The following is a 25,069-nucleotide window of genomic DNA, read 5'->3' on the forward strand; positions in this document are numbered from 1 at the left end:
CTTTCATTTTGCAAAGGCATACTTACACGGAAACATGATACGGTAATAACAGCGGCGGCAACCTGACAGGGGGCATTACAGTGTCACATGTTAGCGTGAATTTCAACGAGCTCTTTAATTATTCCACATTTCTACGGTTGACAGCTAATTAGTGGAAGGAGGGGATGGATTAATCTGACTCAACGTGCATCCTCGAAGGGCACGAGAGGGCTGGTGTTTAGTAGCCCTTCGGCCATTGGCTTATTGTACTAGCTCCAAAAGGAATATGATGGCTGTGGAACGAGTGTGTTTGTCCATATTCAAATTAAAAAGAAACAAATCACTAGAATTCAAGAGCAAAGGTGAAAAGCAGTTGCGGGCTGACAAATTAGTTTTTGATAATTATTACATTTTTTTCAAAAAATAAAATCAATCCAAAAAACATTTATATGAATTCAACAAATCAGCAAAGAAAAACTTAAAAAAAAAGAAATATAAATAACAACTTCATTGACAGTACACAATATTGATTAAAGGGTAATTGTTACCCATGAATCCATGATATATATGAATCTTTCACTAATTATTATTTCAATGGCTTAGTGTTGGATGCATCATATGAAGGTATGGTTTTACATGTCACTTTAAGCTACCCTACACATTTATTCAGGCCTGGTCTAATATGCAACCTGCTCAGCCTAAAAAACGGGATGACTTCTGTTCGAGAGTTTAAAAAAATATGGAATTGAAATACTTGAGAATTGCAAGGCATATCCAGTCAGACCCCAAGTATCATTATATTATCAAATTGGCAGATAAGGAATTCTTCCCAGTCGTAATATTTACTATATTACCTTGTTTACAGTGCTAATGTGTGTTAGCTTACTTCTGCTCATGTGTGTGTGTGTTTATGAGAGTGCATAACAGCCTTTGCATACTTGATTGTAATCTGAGCCTGTCCAAGCCCATTAAATCAGCGCTGAGAGGACAACTCAATTTTAATCGCTGTGCTTTTTTTAGTTTTCTTCTTTGCCCATGAAAATTAAAGCAAATGCTCGCAACAAGTTAATGCTATTCCCTCGGCTTGGCAATCCCCGCCTGCCCTAATGGGGGCTGATAGAATCAGTGCCTGGACAATCAGCGGGGTGTTCCCTGCCTCCACATCAACCTCTCTTGTCCTCCTCTAGCACAACCTGATGAAAACAAGAGACGTACCTGTCCAATTAGACCCCCTGCTATTATCTGAGAGGAGAGGGGGAGGTAGGCAGAATGGAGTCGGGGAGAGATTGGATAAGGAGCTAAGTCCCAATTGAGAATCAATCCAGCCAGCGAGCGCAATCAGCGGGACGTGGACGTGACAGAGTTAGATAAGGTTTGTTTGTCTGCTCCTTAAACAAGCACTGAAGAAAAGGAGAAACTACCAAGTTGTAACTTTTATATTTAATGTATGCAATCTTCTAGTATTTCTGAATTGGCTGTGGAAGATTAAGCTTTGGAGAGATTTTTAGTTTTCTTCCATGCCTACTGGGGAGAAATTGTTTTTGAGAAGAGCCGGAGGATGTGCTTATGAGTGTGTGCGTGCGCGGCATCCATTTGTGTGCGCAGACATTGAACCCAGTCTCTGCAAAGAACATGAGAGAAAAACATTTTGACAGATTTAGCTCAAGGCCTAGGAGGGGTACTTTAGATGTCACCACAACTCTTTTCACTGGAGGGAGAAAAGTGAGGGGTGGTTTGTCATTGCTAAAAGTGGGAGATGCAGGCGAGACGGAGGCGAATGCGACCGCTCGCCGACTGCATGTCTCCCTGTTTGCATTCCAACATTTGTGTGTGCCACTTTGCCTGTATCCAATCCACCTATCCATCCTGCTACATTCTGTAGCTAATGTGTCTCTCCCTGTATGTGTTTCCATTTGAGCTGCCACTATTTGACCTAACCGCCTTAAAACAGGGTTCATACACACTTTTATCAATAACTTCCATGACTTTTCCATAACTTTGAGGCAATTTTAAAGACCATGCATTCTCTGAAACGACAGTTCTTTTTCATCACTATATAACAGCCTTTTAAATATGTATCATTAAATCAAAAAAAGTGAATTCAACACGAGATTAGAACTGAATATTTAAAGAGTATTTAGGGACTGTTCGTTATTTATGAGAGGGAAGGCGATGGTGCAAAAAGGGGGGGGGGGGGGGCATGTCAAATAATTTTTTAAGCACTGAGGCAGGACTTATGTTTTTATTCTTTAAGAACTAAGAGCTGTATTTTGTATTTATTGTATTTATTTAAAGAAAACATGCCCATGGGTTACAAAGGCATAGTTTCTACAAATATTTTGGCCTTAAAAAAAGTTTTTAAAGGGATTAAAGGGATTTTTTTATTTATGTTTTATCACAGCACAGAACTGTAAAAAAAAAGAAAGAGAGAGAAATTGTTGCTGGATTTTCAAATTTCTGACAGTCCTTGAACACATCATGTGTTATTATTATGGTTTGTGGAGGGGGAAAAAAAAATTAATGACTTTTCCAAAACTATCTGGGGTATATATAGTTTTCCAGTAGTTTTCTAAGTCTGTCTTTTCCATGTTGATCATGTCATTACAAACCCTATAAAAATAATCAATTCAAATAGATGACCAACAACATTTTTATTAAATCTAATTTGTTTTCTTGTTTTAATCCAACAAAAATTGTCTTGGCTGTGTCAGTCAGAGTCCAGAAGGGGGCAGTATGAGGAAAAATGCAGGAAAAGGGTAAAACACTGTCTGGGAAAGCTTTCTTAGTGCATTAAGACACTGCTGCTTAGCAGTAAGCTCGCATAAGTAAGTTAAGTGGTCATGTGATTGAGACAGGATGACTTTGCTGCAATGCTCTCTCGCTCTCTTTCCAGGAGAGTACAAGGAGCTGCATAAGAGACACTTAATCAATATTTAGCCCCTCTATCTGACCCTTTCTGTCTCCTATAAGCTTTTTGTTCTTCTCTTTATATATCTCTATATATCCACTCATTGATTTCTGGACGTATCAAAATAAAATGGTTCAATGACTTAATTCACATTCACGAGACAGAAAAAGGAAGGACGCGTACAGGTGCACATTCACAGCAGGTAACAATTCCTAATCCTTGGAAACACTGGTTCTGCTTTTTTAAGTCAACAGAGGAGAAGTTTGGCAATCTGTAGCTCATCAAGCTGTGGTGATTTTATATGTGTGACTCCAAAATTAAAGTTAAAAGTGTTTCAGTACATGAAACACTTTATTCTCACTCAGCAGGTGGTCCAGCACCAGTGGGCCCAGACTATTTGTTATTTTTGTAGTTACTGTGGGCATAAAAAGCTTTAGAGGCATCCCAATTTGTTTTTTTGTAGACTGAACAGACCTTTTGACCTTTTGCAGATGTGTGAACTAGAGTCACATGACTTTGACTTGGGTCTGACTCGAGTCACAAATTTGATGACTTTAGACTAAATTTGACAAAATCAGACAAGACTTGCTACTACTTCTGACTCTACATTGACTGGAGAATTTTGAGTTGAAAATACTTCATACCTTCCCCCAAACCCAAAGATTAAAATGAATGTAAAAAGTGTGCCGTATATCAATTAATTTCCCTTCATTTCCTGAATACACTAGCGTTAAAGTGGATTGTCTTTGTTTGAACCAATCTGACAGCATCTAGTCAAGCTGAGAGCCACAAAGCCCTAATGTTACGTTACTGACTGCCAAATGAAAAAACATAAAAATGACTTATTAATGAGGTTAAAGCCTGATGCATTCTGCAAATACTTTTTTTAAGTTACCAAATATTTTAAGATTTTTGCATGCAAAGTCAGAAAAAAACCCCACAATTCATAAAATCTCACAATTAAAAAAAAAAAATGCAATTTCATATCAAAATGCATTACAACATGCAAAATGTGGTTCAAAAATTACAGACATATATGCAACAACTTCTAACTTCATTTGACATTTTAAGTTGCATAAAGAAAAGTAAGCTGAGACATACATTAACATAGTTATTGAGCTAATGTTTAGCTAATGTTAGCTCCAGCAACTGAGTAACTTTTAAACTAACCTGTTTTAACAAATAAATGCAAATTTTAAAATACATTTTTTTTTTCTAAATTTAATTTTAATTTAATTTTGTTAAAGAGTACATTATGGCTTGTTTAGAGCCCGAAACTCAAAGTTTATAACTTGGGATCTGACTTTTGACTCGAGTGCAAAGACTTGCAAAACAATGACTGCATCCCACCTCTGAACTTTAGGTGAAATTTTAAGTGAGAATAAATGTGACTAATTTAAAAAAAAAAAAATAGATGTGTTTTGTATTTTCATAAAGAATATAATGTATTTTAGCTCATGCCCCATTAGTGTACCTGCTACACCTTTTACAAAAGCTAAAAGTTAACTTGAAGCTGGAGGATTGTTTATGAGATACTGAGTTCTTAGTGCTCTTGGCCCTGCTGGCTTAACATCCACTGTTTACAGTTCACCTCCAGGTCGTCATCTCCCCACTCATTATTTATTAATGGAAATATGCACTGCTAATTGCTAATTAGCTTGAAATTGATGACTCATAGCGGAATTTTTTGCTTCATTAACTGGCTGTTTATCTATTGAATTAAACATGGCAGAAAGCATACCGGATTTGAATTAGAGCAAGATGACAGACAAAGGACTGCTTGGTGTGTGTGTGTGTGCGTGTGTGTGAGACAGAAAGGCAGACAGACAGCTTGTAAGTGAGTGAGAGTGACTGTGTAGTAGCGCGTGCACAGGTGTGTGGGAGTGTGTGTGGGAGCGTGTGTGTTGGCTCACATGAAGCATGTTAAAATGATTCCGTGTGAGATGTGCTGAAAGATCACACAGGATATATAAAAGGCACGATCGCAAAGGACGGTGTGCTGGACATAAATCCCAAAGATGTGTAGATGTGCGATGTGTAGACGCCAAACATCAAAGGCCCCATTCCAATATTTGAAGTAAATGAGTTTCAGATTGGCATGGGTCCATCTGGACACCAGATCAGCCTTCTGTAGACATCGATCCGCAGCTAAGAGCCGGCTAAGGCAAACTGCGGTGGAGAAAAAGAGAAAGAGAAAAAGTATGGAGAGAAGACAGAGACGATACATAAAAAAACAAACTCACAGTACTCACGGTGACTCTGAAAGGTGTGGCAGCAGTGGACGTAGCCTCCATCGTGGGTGTGTTCTTGTCTGAGGAGCTGCCTGGCATGCTGCGTCGGCGTCCTGTCCTCTCTGGAGGTGACTCTGTAAACAGAGAGAGAGAGATCTTTAAACATTTTTCTCAATTATTGACATATTTCAGGTTTTATAAAGAGCTACACATTTTAGGAAATACAATTATTTGCTTCCTTGCTGAGAGTTAGATGAGAAGATCGATACCACTCCTACTTCTGGCCTCTAGGCTCACTACACCTTTGCAATCTGGAAAGAAATCAGTTTTCTTGTGCTGCATTCTGACGCCTTTCACATACCTGTAATACTTTGAGACCTGAGCAAATTGGGTTGATTTCTTTTGAAAACATGGCTGAAAAGGCAATGAGTAACCTGGCAAGAGACGTCCCACAACGTGCAGGAAAGTAGGAGTAGGAACTCGTAACCCATATTTTGTAACTTTTTCCTATGTTTTTGAAAGAAATCGAGGCAAAATCAGACTGTTTATACAGTATAGCCCATTCCTCCCAATGCAACGGTGAGTCCACTCAGGGAGTAGAAGGCTTTTGCTCTCCATTCCTGATTTTCCCATCCTTCTCTGTTTACTTACTCTGTTAACTTATCTTTTTTATCTCGATGTGTCTTTCTATTGAGTACTCCTAACTTCTGTACACACAGTACAGCATGGTGTTCAATTTGAAAGAACTGTGAAAAAGTTGGCTCTTCAAAGACTGCGTATGTGGTGCAGAAGCAGCAAATCTGGACATGTCCAAGAGGAATGTGAGAGATGTTGAGCATGTCTCCGCAGATTTCAGATAGCCATCCCTGCTAGCTGCTAGCTCATAGCAGGTACAGAGCAAACTGTCATCATTTCCGTCAGTTAGTAAACTTAAATAACCCCAAATAGTGATTAGAAAGTTTTTTTTAGATCAGTGGTTTGGGGGATCCTCAAGGGTCCTGGATGGAGTTCCAGGGGGTCCCCTTAAAAAAGGAGAATAGTTAATTATCACGATTTAATTCCTTATAGAAATGAGCCCCAATGTGAGTAAGAGTAACATGAATAACTTATCTGATCATAGGTTTCACTTCCTATGGTTTTCTACTCAAAAGTAGTTTTGAGTATAACTACAGAAATCTGGTTTTAATCATATCTAAAAACAAAAATCTCTCAGATGGAGGTCCAAGAAGCGAAACCTTATCAAGTACAAATCAATGGCCTAATGCGTATCAATTTAGGGGTCCCTGATGCGGAAAAGGTTAACAATCACTGATTTAGATCACAGTCGGCTTCCACTAACAAAGGTCACGTCTAGGTCAAGAGATTTTAGATGAGATATATTCTGAAAAGAAAATTAGGAAACAAGCCCTAAAAGAGAAAGTGTGTATAAGTAGGTCAGATAGACTGATATAATCTGTTGAAACACACTGGGTCGTTGCGTCTCTGAGACCGTGTTAGATTATTTAAATGAGATCTTTGACTGTCTGCAACATTGGAAACTAATGAAATTAGTGTTAAGTGTGTGTGGCAGTGTGATTCTAATAAGGATGAAACTGCATTATGGAGCAAATCCTCCTCCTCTCTCACACACACACTACAATGTAGTATGTAATACTAAGGAGTTTCCACAATTTTATTGGGAACTCCCCACTGACTGCTAAGCCAATCATTTCCAGATTTGCTATGAAAAATCTCTCGACTCTCAACACTTTGGAGAAATTAAACCTTGTGGGTGAGCCTAATTGAGGCGCCTTATTGACAAAATATAAGGATTTATAACCAGTGAACAAATTGTACCTTTAAAAAGCTAAACAAAAATACTCAAAAGTCTGCATCAGACCTAGAGACTAATCTCTGAAATCAAAATGTGATTCAATTTGGTCGATATATGAAATTACAGTATTGACTGGGTGCCATTAACTGCTAATTTTTGTACCAGTTTTAATTTTAAACTTTTCACTTAGGAATATGCAATTAAACAATGGAGAGAGGCATGGTTTTGTATAGTCCAATACAAGTACTGGCTTCAGCTCCATCAGGACTGTAGTTATCCAATACTGCAATTACATTAGCAAAAAAATGGATGTAGCAAATTCTGTGCAAAAAGTAATGACATTTGCAAATAGAGCATCTCTAATAAGCCACACACACACACACAAGAACACACACTTGGAATAGCGTGTCTTGTCAGCGCTATCCTTTCTATTAGCTTGTCAAGCTGAGCTGTGCTAAATTAGCTGTCTGCTGCTTAACAGGCTGGTTGACTGAATTAGCGCATGCTGTAATTGAAGGAGGAATGGCGGAGTAGCACTTCCTGCTGTGCAGAGCACTGGCGGGCATCCCAACCCCCATAATTCTCAGTTTAACATAAACATAAACACAGTCCGCAAAAACAAACAGCAGACGAACACAACGTGCTCCGACACAGAGCAGATGTCCTCCGTCGCAAAATCAAATCTCTGTAATTGAATACCGGAACCATCTGGATCCTCTGAGCAGTGACACATCGCTCTGTGAAGGTAAGGAGGATTTGATCTTAAAGGGATAGTTCACCTTCTAATGACCATTTGTAGATTGTTTACTCACACTGTGTCACACTAAATTTGTGAAGACAACTTTGTTTTTCTTGCACGCCCCCACGGTGAGGAAGAATCCAAAAAATTAAGCAAATTCTCGATTAATTGATTTCATAGGGGCTCATGTTTATCAAAAGCAAAACTATATTAAAACATCCAATAACAAACTCTTACACAACCTGTGCAGTATAATCCAAGTTTAATTTATCCAGTAGTATGCTCATTACTTCCCAAACAGACGGCACTTCTGACGGAGAACTGAACTGAAATTGAAACTTATTTTTGCTCTCTTTAAAGCCAATCTCCATCGACAAGAACAGTTATTTTACCTCGCTGAGCATGGGAGCTGCTCGTCTACAATTACCTCGGTCAGTCAGTTTGTTTGTGTTATTGCGTGACTTTGGTGTTTTGAAATGGTTAGTTCAGATTTACTTAAGTCACACAATGACACAAAAAAAAACAAAGACAACTCAACAGCCAGTGATCTTTGAGGTAAAATGACTGTTTTTATCAAAGAGGTTTGGCTTTGAAGAGAACACAGATTTCACTGCACGTTCAGTACCCCGTCAGAAAGGTCTGTCTGTTTGGGAAGTACTGAGCGTACGCCTGAATAAATGAGATTGGATTATGCTGCACCAGTTGTTCGTTAGTTTGTAAAAAGATATAGTTTTGATGTTGTTAAACGTGAACCCCTAGGACTTCAATTCATCAAGAATTTCCTCTGACATGTAGGCCTTGGTAAGGTCATGGTTTTTGTATTCCAGAGGTGAGAATTTGGGGATTAGAGAGACAGCTTCTGCATCAGCCGCAAGACTCAGGAGAGGCCGTCAAAGTCAGGCATCAAGTCTGTCAGCGCAAGTCTCAAATCCTTAAAGAAAGCCCATGTTAAGTATGTCTTCATAAGCAGATTAAGTTAAAATGCAGGACTTTCAGGTCCCTGTATCCTTTGTTTTTTTAAGCTATGTTAAGTGATTCAAATGCAGGTCCAACTATCAAATATGTCAGATGTATGGTCATACATACTTTTTTAAATAGTTTTAGAAGTTTCAAAAGGCTTGAATGATCTAATTTTTAAGTGTCAAATCAAATTTGTACAACGTTGTGTCTCAGGTAGTGGAGTTAAATCCAAGTCCTGTTTTTCGAGTCAAAGTCTCAGGTCTAGAGGCAAGTGGCTTTAGGGTCCTGATGGCTATGACCACATGCATCATGTACCACAGTTTCTGCATTTCTATTAGGGTGACAAAGCTGGAGCTGTTCCATCCTGAAGGCTGGTCCATGCATGAAAATTGGGATTGTCAGTCTCTAATGATACATTATATTGCTGTTTGTCTGGACTTGGACACTTCGAGACTGTCTTATGGAGTAGTTCCAACATCTGAGTCTCTATCTGTGTAACTTCAGTTGTCTCACTGAGTGGCAGCTCTGGATAAAATGTTCCATCTAAAAACACTAAAAACAGACTCGAAACAAAGTCAGCTAATGAATGCGTGGGAAAGTGGGCACATGAAAACCTGCTCAGTCCATTACCATGCTGCTACAATTAATAAAAACTGGTATACTTACAGATAATTTTTTTTATATCTGTCTTCCTCATTATAACAAACAAATACGGTGGCATTGAAATGTCTGCTGCCATGACAACAAGTGTATATAATCCTTTTAAATCAGAAAATCAATCATGAGCAAATAGGACTGATAAGGTAATCATGACTGAATTAAGTCAGCAGCATGAATTTCTGTAACACACTAACAAATTATTTCTTTGCTCAACCTCACTGGATTCACCCCTCTAGTCTTCTCTAATTCCTCTACGGAAATCTCCCCCACTTGTACACAGCTGGCTGCTACGAGCGCTCAGAGGAAAGCTCACACACATAAAAACACACGTCGTTTAGCTGCGAACTAATTGCTGTGTGAAATTGCAGTGCAAGCTTCCACATGTTGTCACCATCTGCGTGTAATGCATCTCTACAAATGCATGGAAAATTTGCCTTGCAATAACTCGCTCCTGTGTGTCTGACTCTAACCGAAGGCAAACAGTAAACAGAACATTCAATAAAACTTCAATTAAAGCACAAATTCCACACTGAAGTAAATCATCAAAGAGACGTTTTACAGTGCATGTGGTGGCTGCTTTCTGTTAATAGTTGTTGATTAAGCTTTTTGGTATTTGAAGTGGTATGAGTGCATGTTTCGTCACATTTGGCATCTAAGGCTCTGCTCTAAATCGAAAGGTTCACAGACAACGACTGTTCTGTCTGAAAGTGAAATATCAAGTCTGACAGCCTTAAGGCTGTTTTTCACTGACCTTATTTCCAATCTATTCCCTGCATATAATTTTCTTCATATCCTCATCTTTCACCCCTTTTCCTACTCAAAAGATTATGTATTTGTCCCACTGAATTTTACAAGGTACAACACCAGTGAAATGGGATCCCATCAGCCCCTTTAACTTGTGCATTGTAATTTAGTTCCTGTTTGCGTTATAACTGTCCATATTACCAAATGGTTCTGGTGATCTACGATTACTGGTTGTGGAGTGATCTAACTGTCCACACATCAAAGAATCAAAGGATTTTACAGTTCCTGATATCCTGCTGGAAACTGATGGAGCACAGAGGTTGTCCAGTTTGTTGTTGTAGTCAACCAACACCTACACAATGACTAGCACGATGCTAATTCAGCCGGTGCCCATTTCTCTTTGATCTTTTCCTCTTTTACTGATAATTAATATTTGAATTTCAACCTGGCTATAGCATCTCTTCTTATGAGTGACTTGTAGCCACACACCACAACTGTCTAAGCAACCAAAAAAAGCACCACCAAGACTTGCAAAATAGACACAAGAGCCTAAATTTAGCACCAATTTAGCAACGATGACGCTATACGATTTTTGTTCTCCTTTATCAATCTGCTTTCTTTTCTGTGTGCTCTTTGATTAAAGCTCTCTTCAAACCTCTAGCACTGAATTCTCTCACTGTATCATCACAACTTCATCTCCTAAATCCAATTCTCATCTGCCGTTACCTCCTCATTGCACCTCTCCTGCTGTTATTCCCTATCCCTTCACATTTCCCCAAAAAGTCACACCTCCGCTGTTGACTCCTCCATCACTATGTTCCCACAAATAGAGCCATCTCTCTATCTTGATTACACCCACCTCCAGGCAGACTCACAGTTGTTTAATGGGACCCTGAGAATGCCAATGAGAGCCCTGTGAGGGCTAGAGCTGCACAGACGATGATGATATCAGTCTGCATTTCGTGTGTGCACAGGAGTGAATGTGTCTGGTCAACAGAGATAGGGGGCAGTGCAGACTTAGAGTGGATGTACAGTATCTCTGTGAAAATCACACAAAACCTTAAACACAGCAAAGGACTGGGTCTTAAAAGAATAGTTCAACTTTTTTCGAAAATTCTTGCTGCGAGTTACATGAGACTGACACCGCTCTTGTCTTTGTGAGTGTAAAGCTAGACAAGTCAGTTAGCATAACTAAGTAAGAAATACCCCAATTAGCGACTGTTAAACTCTAATTAACACATCGTATCTTGTTAGGTTAATCCATGCAAAAATTGACATGTAAAAGCCTTTGGCCATCCATCCACCCACCCATCCACCCATCGTATCTAAGGTCATCCTCCTTCCTTCCATTAACATTTCGTAATATAGGTCAGACTGCATGTTCCCTCAGTGTTTCCCGAACAGGCTTGCTCTATTGCTTTACCCAGTGAGCAGTGCCAACTAACCTTTCCTTCCTCTCAGACCTCACCAGCACAGGATATTCCAGTTTGCAAAATCACTGTGGACTAAAGGCGGGGGAGGAAAGGTTCAAAGCCTCTCCTACTTCTGAAACGAACCATGATGTTTCAATATTTTCAAACGTTTTGTGCTCTACTATCAAGGCGAGACAAACAGGATGGATCTAGTACGACTGATTCATGTGTGAGGTGCATAGAGAAACAGCACGCTGGGCAGGCCGGTGGTAATGTGTCACTAAAACTGTCAGACGACAAGATACACTAAGGGGAAAAACAGGAACGGCGCTGAACATTTTGCATAACGACTTATTTTTGGTGTGGCTGTGCCAAAGTGCCGTGCTCATATAATAATAATGACAGTTGACTTTGCGAACACATGTTGTTCTTTTGCCTGGAGTGATGTGTTTTATGATCTTTTATCGCTTGAGAAGCTGGCTGTGCTAAATGGCTCCGTGATGAAAGAGGAAATCCACAAATGTTGTTGTAAGCTGTTGCATGGGGTATTAAATCTGCCTACAAATGATAGCGGCTTGAAAAGAACATTCAGTATCTACACTCTGTACTGCTAATATTATGCTGGTAATCACTCTGCTGATTTGGAGTTCGTGATTATTGTCTTTTTTTGTTATGAATGACCTAGTTGCATCATCTATTACATTAACAGTCACATTTACACGTACATTGTTCTGTGTAGTCAATGCTGTGTGCAAACTTGCTGTAACATTATTTCAATGTAACAAACTGACTCAGACAAGCACAATCATATTTTACAAGTTATATCAGGAGACTTCAGAGATGAGGTCCACAGTATACTGAAGCACATGGACTACAGGCAACAAACTTTATTAAAAAGACAAATGTTTCAACACCACATGCATCTTCACCACTCAGGACTCTGGTGAAGAGGCACTGGCATTGAAATGCTTGTCTTTGAAATACAGTTTCTTGTCTGTAGTCTGTAATAAAGTTTATTACCTCTAGTCCACGTGCACCTGTATACTTTGGGTCTAATCTCTGAAGTCCCCCCTTATATAAGATTTCCCTATTCTTGAGAGCACCAGACAGGCTTACAGGTTTACAACTTTTATGTGTTAACTGGTTGGTTCTATGGGCTAAATCTGGTTTTTAATTTCAGTGTCAATCACAACAGCTAAAAACAGCAAGTTATGTGCTGGTAAGGTAATTAATAAGTAAGGTTTGGATTCAGTTGCTGATTCATACATTCAGCAGAAACGGAGCAATGCAATCATTCATTTTGAGTCCTATTTTCTGATGAATGTATGGCCAATATTCACTCTTTTTTGGTCTCCATCAACTCCTGAAACAAATCTTTGATGTTAAAATTAGAGGTGTCCTAATCAAATCCCAAAATGTTGATACTTGTGGAAATATTTAGTATCTACAAATACCGAGTCTGATCTGATCCTTACAGTAATGTAAATTAAATAATTATGACATATGTATCTGATACATTGAAATAATAGCTGTAGGAAACTTAAATTGGCACACCTTACTATATATTTCATGAGCTACTTTATTCAAATTATGAAGGTCCTGATTTTTACCTAAAAGCTCTCCTCCAATCAAAAATAAGTTGTTGTTTTTTTTTTTTTAAATATTTATGTCTCCTAAAATGTCTGACCTTGACTATACTGACTTAACTCTGTGCAAAGGATACAATATTATTGGGATTTAAATGTTTTGCGTTATGCTGAGTACTACGTTCACATATATTGCAAAATATTGGTATTTATTACCTAAGTTGGATTTGTATTTCCAATGTTAATAATTTGTATTATTTTAAATCTAAACAAGATTCCTGACAGCTGTGTAGCGATACCATATCGACACACAAAAATGTTGCATAAAAGTTTTCTGCTCACACCCCTACTAAAGAGGTCTTTTCACATTCTTCTATTGAAGGAGATTGTGTCTTGACTTTTCCCTAAAATCTGAGATCCAAATGTACCCAAGGGAAACTATATTAGGTACATCACTAATAATGAAAGCCAACTGGGAAGGGCACAGACTTTAACACAACACCAGCAAAGATACCTGACAGCTAGCGCAGGGCTGATTTGTCAGTTCAGAGAGCAGAGTTAGCATTACCATAGTGAAAGTTTTATCCAAAAAGATGGTACAGTGTGAAGTTTTTGATATAAACTGGATCCTGGAGCTTCCTTTTAGCATCTACCAAAGCCCCAATTGTAGCAGATATTATTGCACCTTTCATAAACACCAACTCTGTGTCAGCCTCTGCCAGTTAGCCCGCAAGCTAACAAACAACATAAACAAATAAAAGATGCTAATCACGTTGGTATTCTGATACGCCTGCTTGTTACAGAATTTGGTGCGACTCCTCATCTGTGTCTGGGTCTGACTGAGGCTCAAACATGTGACTGAGTCGCTCCAATATTTCCTCTAATGTCAACACCAACCATCTACATGCGCACTGCTCTTTTCTAACAAGCAAGCAGCAGTGGTGGGTGGAGACCAGATCCAGATTTTCTCGATGACAGAAAAAGAGTAGATCTGCTTCCAGCCCTTTTTCAGAGTTTTTCAAATACCATTATGTGGGGAAAATAATGTTAAACAAAATATTGGTACTAGTTGAAGTGTGTGCTTTAAAATGTGTCTGGAGGGGGACTTTAAATTGTATGTTTTGATATATGAATGAAAGATTAACAGGAAGAATGCGACTCCTGAGCAACTTTCCCATATACATTGTCATCTGATCCACTATTAATATTAAAATATTCATTATAGCTGATTTAAAGTGTGTATTTGAACAAGGCGGACTAATAATCGGAGCTGTTCTCTTTGAGTTTATGAGAGTTTCACAACAAAAACCTGTTATCAACAGCAGCACGTGTCGGCATTTCAAGAAGTCTATACCCTGAGGGCTGAAAAATAGCCTCCAAAGAGAACGCAGAGTTCTTGTGTTATGACAGGAGGGAAAAGCAGATGAGATTTCATACACACACACACACACACACACACACACACGCACATACATTCTCTGTGGGCCGCTGAAATGTGCAGCAAAAATCACAGGCTGTCAGGCTGTGTTTACTGTGTTCTCTCTACCTGGAGGACTATCTTCTCTTGGTCCACCCCGCCTCTCATCCTCCCCTCCCTTCACAAATACATCACTTTTCAGTTTTTCCCCTCAAGTACAAGACAACTAGAACTTGTCTTGCCTGGCTGATAGTGGCGCAAAAAAAAGAAAGAAGCTCTGTCTGTCTCTAGAATATAAACTGTGAATTAATGTCAATCAAACAGCAATCTGCCTGAAAGAAGATTTCTTTTTTCGTTTATTTTGTCAGCAGGCATAGTCTCATTAGTGGTATATCTGACTCCCAGCTGGATGGAGATCCATGTTATGGAGGTCACAGTGGAGGCCCACACAGGCACATAATGTATTACAGGCACAGCTTTGAACTGTCAAACTTTAAGCATGTTAGTGTGTGAGAGAGACAGAGAATACCAGAGTGTTTCTTATCGTGTTTCGTTGTGTGTGGCTGCAGAGACTCGTGTGTTAACACTGAACTGTGAGGACAGCGCTGGACTTTTGACCTCTGAGATGTGGTATTTACACAGCGCTGAGATGATGGGGTGATAAAGAGGTGCTGCTCCGTCTCCTTGGAGCGACTCTGTGGACACGAGGGAGTAAAAGAGAATCATTTCAACCTACAGCAACCACTCGTGCAGATACGGTCAACAGTCACTTAACTCTGAGCTAACACTGAGCCCCAATTTTGAAGTCAGCTGTGGAGTGAAAAAAAAAACATCAAAGCAGCCTGGATTTAAACCAGAGCCAGACTAAAAATGGAACGGGAAACAAAGTCTTGAGTTCGTGAAACATAGTCAGCCAATAATCAGTGCAACAGATACTGGGAGCACCAAGTGCCACCACAGCTGATTTAAGCCACAACCCTCAATTTTTTCCACAAACTCAAGAATTCTACATTCGACTCTGAGTGATATCCCGAGAGAGAGGCTCTGCTTCATGTTTAGTTTGGCACATGTATGCCTTTGTCTGCAGTGTGTTATGGGAAGGCAGAGGAGAGGCGTGGAGGAGGAGGAGGAGAAGAGTGGGGTGCAGAAGGAGGAAGTTTGTGTTTGTGCAGAGGGCGACACAGCAGCAACATTCCTGCGACTGCTGACTGAGATCCTACTAACTTCAATAACATTCACTAACAGACACACAGATATGAAACAAACACTCTGTGCAGGCTTGGTATCAGTTGATAGCGTTACCAAATAACATATGACAGCTCGCTGAGATATTTTCCCTCCCCAAAACAAAAGTTGCACACGGTTGCACAAGGCTAACCTAGAATGACAGGCTCACTTTTACGGCAAAGTTGTAGTTATTGGTCTAACTTTTTTTTTTATATTGTGGTTCTAGGGATGTCAATGGTTAACTGTTTACACATGTCGGTCTATAGGTTCATTTTGCTATTCTTCACTTTACTGCACTCCGCACCACCCAGGTGTGGAGTGCAGTAAACTGAAATGGGAGTGAAGTGGGAGTTAGCTGCTCATTCAGAGATTACCATGAGTAACACCTTCACAACCCAACAGTGTTGCTGTGGAAACATTGTGCCCACCCTCTGGTCTCCCTCTAGGTCACCTTGGTGAGTAAAGGGCTCAATTATGAGCCATAAACGCCCTTTAAAAGTTATCACTGTTCGCTCTGCTAACACGGTGAGCAATGACAGGACAGCTAGTGGTGCTAACATAGTTACTTTCCTTTGAATAGGAGTTTCTCTGTGTTGCTTTATCCCTTAAGGTCTGATACTGCTTCTCTTTCCTACGGCGTACCTCAGGGCTCAGTTTTAGGTCCTATATTATTTGCTTTATATATTCTAGTGCTTGGTTGCATTATTAGCAAATTCAGGGGTAAATGTTATCATAAATTGCATCTTTATATCTCCGTTAAGCCTTATAACACTGACAAACTTGTACTTTCACACAACTGTTTGATTGCCATTAAGGGATGGATGTCCAACTGCTTCTTACAGCAAAAGACAGACATAACAATGGTACTGATAATTGCTCCAGATAGTAGAGCTTCCAAGGTTTCCTAGACTATTGGTTACCTCTCCGCAGCTATATGGTCAAAATTAAGAAATCTTGGTGTTATTTTGATGAGCCATGCATTTTGATAACCATAATAAATCACTGACAAGTATGTGTCTTTACAGCTAAGAAATATTCCAAAGTAGCTAGCTAGGTCCCACCCAACACTGGCCGTGCACAGTGCAGAGCAGCCACCGCTAAAGTTAGCTAACTGGTGGAGACTGGAGGGAGCACAGAGGGCATTAAGTTTCCACATGTTATCACGGCTAGCCAGCTGTCTGTCAGCAAATCCAACAGAAAATAAAATAAAAGGCAATACATTTAGACATTTACATCACAAAATATTGAAATTTCACCACCTCTAAATGGACAGAGCTTTGAAATGGACCGCTTAACCTCACTGAGTCATCAAGTGCCAGACTTAAAGGAAATGACTTTTAGTTAACGTCATTTTATATTTGTTTGTTTTTTTCTTGAAAATTAACCCAATTAAATAGTGTCTATCAAAAGCAAAATTTACTGAAATTGACAACCCTGATCCAGACCCTGGAATTCCAACCAAAGCATGAGTTAGACTGTTTTTTGTATTTTCTGTAAAGCTCTGGGCAACACTAGGGGAATAGCTAAACAAATGCAACGTAGAGAAACACAGTATCATGACAACACGATTCAATATTTAACACTGACTGTGTGCATATATAAGTGCGTGTGAAAGCGCAGCTTACTCGCACATACTGTCTGCTGGATGTCACCAAGCTGTTTTCAGGGTGAGGGATGGCAATGATCTTCTGTAGTTCTTCAGCTTTTCCCCCAAATTGTTCCCTGGCTCTGGTTTGTAATCTGAGTTGATATCTATGGATTAAAGGGGGATTAGCTTGCACCTGTCCCCCTGTTATTGGACTCCTTTGGGTGCTCAGAAGCCCTGCGTCATCTGGCCCATCTCCATGATTCTCAAGGCTGAGGAAAAAGGGGGGTAGATACAAACACGGACTCTAAAGATGAGACCAAGATCAGAAAGTAATCCAGGGTTAAACACTGAGATGATGTGGAGAGTTCTGGCGGTCTCACTTCACTGCTTGATCACTGTATTAGCTGTCCCTGCCCTCTGTGGCATGTCTCTGCTTCCAATGATTCACTCTCAGAGGCAAACTGATTACATTTTTCATCTTGTTATACTAACCTGACAAAGTAGACTTTTAGTTTGTTTTATCCTTGTTAATTTCAGCAGTTTTATCTCATATATTCTCCTGCCCCTTGGCCTGATTGATGATGAAAATTAAAGCGCAATGATCAAAGAATGAGGCTGCCTCTGCTGATTGGTGAAGCCTTTGTTTTACTAAAACATGACCTTAATCTCAGAGAGGATGCTCGGGCACAAACTGCAAAAACAGATCTAAGGGCTAATCTGTCTGAGAGAAAACAGGAAAAGTGACTCCATTGGCCAAGTTAAAGTCTGGATCTTGGCACTATTTAGCTCTAAATCTCTCTTTTTTTTTCCCTCCATCTTGTTAATATCTAAAGCAGATTAACACAAATCATTAATACAGACTCGTTTCCAGCCTTCCTGTGTATATAAATGTGACTTAGGCATCGGAAACTGAGTCATTATGATTGTCTGTGTTGTTCTGGCCATGTTTCCTATCTTTCAGCCTTACTTCTGTCCTCACTTCCCATCAGCACACACACACACACACACACACACACACACACACACACACTCAAATCAAAATCTGGCTACATCATAAGCAGCCTGACAGAAAGTAAGCATGACGCAGTAGTGCAGATCAAAAGTGTTTCTTGGTAATGACCCATTGAGAATATGATTACGTGCAATAACTGTCAGTGGTAATGCATTATTGAGTTGTTATCGAGTAGTTCAAACACTTGCTTGCAAGCTGCTGGCTGTAACTCTTTTTTTTACTGTTGTGACATCTCATGATTTCACGCAGTTGTTACTTCTGTTACAGCATGCTGTGTTGGCGCTCTCACTGGAGCAGTCACGGAGCTGTCAGAGTCTGCCAGTTTATTTAAAATGTAGTAAAAACTATTTTATGCACGTCCTAAAGTTTACCTCCTTAGAAATAATGTGCCAGGCTTATTACACCAAGTATTTGTATTATTGTTCTTTAATTGTCTTTTTCTGATTCTTATCATCACAAATTTCCTCTTTAGTTTTCTTCCAGTTTTTCCTCCCTTTCCTTTCATTTTTTCCTTTCTTTGTTTTGTTTGGTTCTTCCTTCTTTTAGAAGACTGCAACCATTGTTGACGTGGAGCGACTGAGAGACTGTATGCGATATGAATCTATACACAGACTTGACCTGACTTGTCTTCCCTACTCCAGCTGCTCGTGACATCCTCCAACATTTTATTTTGATGTTTTATTAATGTAAAAAATGTTATGTAGGAAAGTCTTGAGCTTTAAAAGGAATAGTTAAACATTTTGGGAAATATGCTTATTAATTTTCTTGAAGAAAGTTTAATGAGACGATAGATACCACTCTGATGTCAGTCAGTTTAATTAAAAGCAGGCTTGTGGTCAAAGAACATAAAAAATCTGAATCAAGAATGGGCGTGTTGCATGTTGAAAGATATAATGGCGATTAACATAAGTCTTTGGGAGGCCGGGCTTTTTAACATGTCATTTTGTCATTTTGTTGCAATTTGGCTCTTCGTTCACACGACAACACATTTTGGCGACCTGACAACGCAAACTTTTGAAACTGGTTTCCAGAGAATAATCTTTTGAAAACGCCGGCCCTTCTGGTGATGTGCAGATCCTGTGAGAATGGTGGCTTCACGGACGCACTTCTGTGTTCTTCTATGGTGTGTCATTATAAAGTTACACCACCAACTGCTGGCCAGGCATGCCTACTACAGAGCTTTCTGTTGTTTTTGCAGATCCGTGTACACAGGGATCATTTTTGTTTTTGTTTATCATTTTTTTCATGTTATTATATGAGCGAAAATCTTTTTAAAAATGACTTTTCCATTTTTTGTGGGGCCATTCTCATTCAAACCTGGCCTTAGAGAAAGACCTCCACACACTGTTTAACTTGCAGATAACATTATTATAATTTTCAGTACTTGCCCTTCATCAGGCAACCATTTTTTGCATGATGAAGGTCAAGTACAAAAACGTTGCATTTAAAATAATTTTCTTTGCAAGTTAAACGGTGTGCGGGAGTCTTTTTCTAAGTTGTGTTCTGCTTGCCCCTCTCCTACACACCTTTTTAGCAATAGATATGTGAAGGTTTCTTATGTTAAGTTTAAAGGTTAAAAAGTGTGAGAAATGGAATTGATGTAATGTGATGCATTTGGATGTCTTCAAATGTACAGTAAAATGTGTATACATGTTTACATATAACATGAAGGGGTTGCCAGCTTTTATGTGAGAATATGGGTCGACAAGAATAAAGTGAGATTACTGGAAAGAAAGGAAGAACTGCAAGTTATTCCTTGCAGGGAACAACCAGTTGGTTTGTGTAAAACACCTAGAGGGGGGAAAAACACAACCCCTAGCAGCAGTCTACCTGATACCACAAAACAGTATGATGTCAGACAATAACAACTCAACTCAGCCGGGTGGGACTCTACCCACCATGAGGCAAAAACTAAGATAGAAACTAAACTTTGATCAAACCATCCACATTTTCTAAGACCTTATTTTTCAACCAAAAATGTTTCTCTCTTAGGAGATAGAAAGGTTTACCAAAGTTAGGACAACTTTTCTTTTCTCAACAATTTGAAGCTGTTATGTGTTATATATAAAGGCTCTGCTAATGCAGATAAAAACTGACAGCTGATGAGCTCTGTTCTGAAAAATGACAGTATTTCTATTCAAGACAATTCAGAACAAAGACTTTGATTGCATCAAGAGTTTCAAAACACGACAGCATAACAAGTCAGAACAGACAATGCGCTCTCTTTTTTTTTTTTTTTGCTCGCCTCTCTGCCATTCTCTCTCTCTGTGAGATAAGCTGCAACTTTGTATGTAAATGTCAAAGACCTCTGTGAAAGAAGGGGAAACGGATCCAGAGTGATGTTAGAGTGATATAAAGTTTTCCATTCACAGATAATGACTCGCTGACATGCAAAACACATGCTGTCAAAACAATAGCGCATGAGCTCATGCAGCTGCCACCTGACCAGTCCCAGTGACAGTGTGTGTACCAAGAGGGGCTATAGCAACTTCCTCAAGATAAACACATGTAGCTGTTCATGGCTCCGGTGTGAACAAAAACACCCTTTTTAGACTGAGCTTTTAAGTTGCTCGAATGAGACACATTTCAGCAACATCATATCATTTCGCTCCAGGCACATGAAACTGTTTACTCGAGAGAAAAGTTTATTTTTCTCTTCACAAGCCTCATTTCAATGAATCAGAGAAAAACATACAGACACACTGACGGATGCACAATATGAATAAAGTCTCCTGTCACTGTTTATGTAATTCTATATATGTTATTATTGCAGTTGTGATATAGTACATTTCTGGAAATTTTGTGTTTGCTGTGAATTAAATACCTGGCATATCAAAGCACTTAATAGTGTTGCAAAAAATCCTATCCGCTTTCCACAGTAATCTGATCCTCAACCTAATTTGGTTTCCGCAAATGAGGAAACAGGGTTAGAAATAGGGTTTTTGACAATGCATATCTAGCCTATAACCGTGTTTCTAAATGGATTTATCAGCACATGGAAGAGATGGAACCAAAACTGTTCGGTTACGGGCAGTAAAACTAAAACACACAGAGTCAAACTATGTTATAAAAGCTCTGTAGAGCTAAAGGGAACTGCAAAGTTAGATGACAGTTCAGTGTGAGCTCATCACTACAGGCAGGCTGTTCTCATGCATTTTTGATATGTTTTTCGATGAAAGGTAATGCACCAAAATTTCTACATATTCCAGGTCATCATGACACAGTAACTCATGTATAGCCCACGTATTTGGGAAGGCTCCGATCACGCGATATATCAGCCTGTCACCATGTTTCTTTTCCTCACCCTAACCACAGTAGCTTATGCCAAAACCTAACTTTTATAACTTTACATTAAGTGCATCACGTGATTCGTTGCAGGCTGATGACAAAACACAGGACTTTCCCCGCGACATTTCTCATGAGACTGCTGTTCAGAACTGGGAAACTTGCGCACTGCAGTACGTCGCCACCATGTGTCGTTTCCAAACCCTAACGACATTAGCCTTCACTTGCCTGGTCTCAACCTTCGTAACTCTACATTAAGTGTGTAAAGTCATTCATTGGGCGCTGATAACAAAACACAGGGTTTACCCCTGGGCTTTTCTCAGTAGTCTGCTGTTTGGCACTGGTCAACTTTGAGACATTTTAAAGTATGTCACACCATTTTTCTTTTCCTAACCCTAACCACAGCAACTTTACATGCTTAAACCTAACCTCAACAACTAAGTGTACTGTGTAAGTGAATGTTAAATATGTATTACCATTTACGGGGCGCTGATTCACAAGATATCATACGAACCACTGTATAAGGAGAAAGGCGAGTTCTTTCACATTAAAGTAGTCATTTAATCCACTGTTGAGACAAAAATACTGATTATAACTGCTTTAAAAACATATAAGGGATACAGCTCTAGAATATCAGTTGTTGCAAACAGTATCCCTTTTTACTTAAACAAATAATAATAATAATAATTAGCCCAAGACGTGAATCAAGACAGCTGCTCTAACAAAAATTTGTAGCTTCAATAAGCATTTGCTGCCTATTGATTTGATTATAATAATTCCTCTTGAGTCATGAGATGAGGGCAGATGACCATCTGATGAGTTCTGCCAACAGACCCACATTATAATATCTTCAATTCACTGATTTAGTCACACACAGTTACAAGTTTAGGGTCATTCCAAGCACAGCCACAACTACTTCTAACCATTTCAACTACAAAAATCAAAGTGTGTTTTGCTCTTCAGAGTGGTCTTTTGCTTCATCTGGAAACAACCCCCTCCTCAGCCTGTCTGCGTGTCACCGCATGTGTAAAAGTTTCTGCAAAGGGGTAGCTTGCACTTAGCCGCGGAGATCAAGGCAGAGTGTGTCTTTGTACATAAGTGTGTGTGTGTTTTTGAGAACTGAATGATACAGAAGGGAGACTTCAAAGCGCCTCTTTCATCAGACAGAGTTGCAAAGTAAAGACATACAAACCAGACACCTGCACACTCTGCTTGTCTCTCCAGTGACCGTGTCAGCCATTGTGTGTCTCTTGCTATAGAAACTACACTTACATAATGCAAGTTATCTTAACGAAACAAGGGTGAGTTTCAGCGAAAGTGAGCCTCATGTTTCCCTGCTCGAGCTATTTGTCTCCAGAAAGTTTGCATCATATCCACAGCAACTATCGCAACAGTCTTCAACTTAATATCTCGGTTGGCAAGATACAGCAGAAAGAAATCAATAGACTGAAGATTTTAGAGATACTTCTTTTCTCTCAATTCAAGTAACTTGAGCTAAGCCTCGGGGGCAGACTTATCACTATAACCTTGCAGTTCAAAAACTGCCTTCAGCAGTAAGTACAGCAGCACTGAGAGGCACAAGTGAAGAAATAGAGCGCTTGAGGACGCGGGCTGACAGAAAAAGAGTTGCATAAAACTAACTAACTGGCTAAAAGTGTATTTAAGTTGATAGGAACAAAAATATTTGTGGACAAAGCGCCCGAACGGGGTGGAACTCAGCAGGTTGACACTGAGCTGTGAGCTGTGAGCGTTGGTGCTGCAATTTGAGCGTAGCATCACCTTGTGAATAGTGACGCCAAACTGTCATCTCACTCTGTTTCTCATGAACACAAACACATTTGCAACAGTGGAGTGTTGCCATGGGTTCTAAAAATAATGTTACTATAGAAGTAGGTCTCATATTTACAGCAAAAGTAATGTTTAAAAAGCACAACTGCCTCCTCCAAAGAGAAATATTTAACCCTTTTAACATCTGTTCCGACACAAGTTTTCTTGTGCTGCGTTCAGATGCCTTTCACAAGTTATAAAACCCTTTGATACTGAAACAAATTGGTTTGCTTTCTTTCAAAAATGTAAGAAAAAGGCAATGACCAACTTGACAAAAAATTCCCACAAATTGCAAGAATTTTGAAAAAGGTGACAAAGAAAATAATCTACTAATTAATAAATCTAATAAAATATTATTATAAAAATGTTCAAAAACCACGGAAAAATGCCAAGAAAAATATATTAATAATCATTACAATTATATTTTTTAAATTTTGTTGCTGGAAAAAATACATGTTTTTCCTGCAGTTTTTAAGGTAATTTTCTGTTTTGTTTTTTTATTTTTTTGCTCACTTTCAGGTAATTTTTTTTTAAAAACGAATTTCTTGCTATTTTTTGGGGCTATGTGTTGTTACGTTGCTCAGTGCCTTCACCCCATGTTTTTGAAATAAATTAAACCCATTTGCTTCAAAGGTTAACACCACCTTCAATACAAAGCTACAGCACATTGAAGGAACAAAGTTGCCACACTGTACTTGCGTCTTGTGGTGTATACAAGGCTAAAACTGCTGCATGGTGAACTTTTTTTAGCAGTAGTAGTGGCATTTATTACCCCTGCTGGCAGGCGGCCTGGTGCGGCTGCGGGACCGGCTTCGCTGACGCTGCAGTCGGGACTTGCCCAGGAACCTGTAGTAGTATGAGGGTCTCCCAGATCCCTTCCTAGTGACCCCAGCCATGGTGCAAGTTTCCAATAACAAGATATCTCAGCAGCACTCAAACAAGTCCTCTTGAATCTGCTGGTAAACTCCAAGCAACCTTCTCATGGACTCTGTTTATCACAAACTTCACTTAGCAGTCCTCTTGCAGACACTCACGTCTACTTAAGTCCTCATGGATTGTGTTGTGATCAAATCCACTCTATCGTGAGACTCACTGGAGAAAGAAGAAGATTAAACCATCAACCATCCACCTCTGCTCAATACGTGTGTCCTGTCCCACAAGATCAGACTTAAGCTCCACCTTTGAACACTCCCCCTCAAAGTTTCCCACAGCCAGATCCCAGAGGCATGATGTCCGGAATACTGTGTGAGTGTGTATCCTGAATGACAGGAAAGCTGTTCCTGTTCCCAGCTCCAGAGTACACTACAGGAATTTCACAGACAGTCAGAAAGCCAGTTTCACAAAGCAGTGAAAAAGGAGTCTCTTGTAACACAGTTATAAACCTCCAAAACCACTATCTTCAACTCCTGTGACTCTGCAGGAGTGTGTGTAAGAGACAGAGAAAGAGAGAGAGAGTATGCTTTGTGGTTGAGAACAACAGGAGAAAAGTTTGGGCTGCCTAGAAGACATGCAGAGATAAGAGCTTCAGTGGAATGGAGTCAACACGACAGATATCAGATTACAGCAGGTTTTACTTTCCTCCATCAGGCAAACTAATCTGTTACAGACTCACAGATAAGACAGCATCTGGTGCAGTAAACAAGCCTGGCAACCATAAAAAAATCACTACCCCCCTACTGTT

General features: G+C 39.5%; 1 protein-coding gene across 11 annotated transcripts in view; it reads right to left on the reverse strand.

The window, feature by feature from the left end:
• dab2ipb (DAB2 interacting protein b) overlaps positions 1-25,069 on the reverse strand; it is a 220,884-nt gene that overhangs the window by 109,256 nt on the left and 86,559 nt on the right. For 6 of the 11 annotated variants that reach the window (XM_088070741.1, XM_088070742.1, XM_042508786.2 and 3 more), the window contains one exon: positions 5,131-5,252. In XM_088070741.1, coding sequence (XP_087926867.1) covers positions 5,131-5,252 — 122 coding nt within the window. Of the gene's footprint in view, positions 1-5,130; positions 5,253-24,160; positions 24,791-25,069 lie in introns of those variants that run through there. The other 5 variants (XM_088070740.1, XM_088070744.1, XM_088070745.1 and 2 more) reach the window with 3 other exon arrangements.

This window comes from Plectropomus leopardus, chromosome 20 (assembly GCF_026936395.1).
Source record: "Plectropomus leopardus strain MGB_pleo_1.0 chromosome 20, ASM2693639v1, whole genome shotgun sequence".
Lineage (NCBI taxonomy): Eukaryota > Metazoa > Chordata > Actinopteri > Perciformes > Serranidae > Plectropomus > Plectropomus leopardus.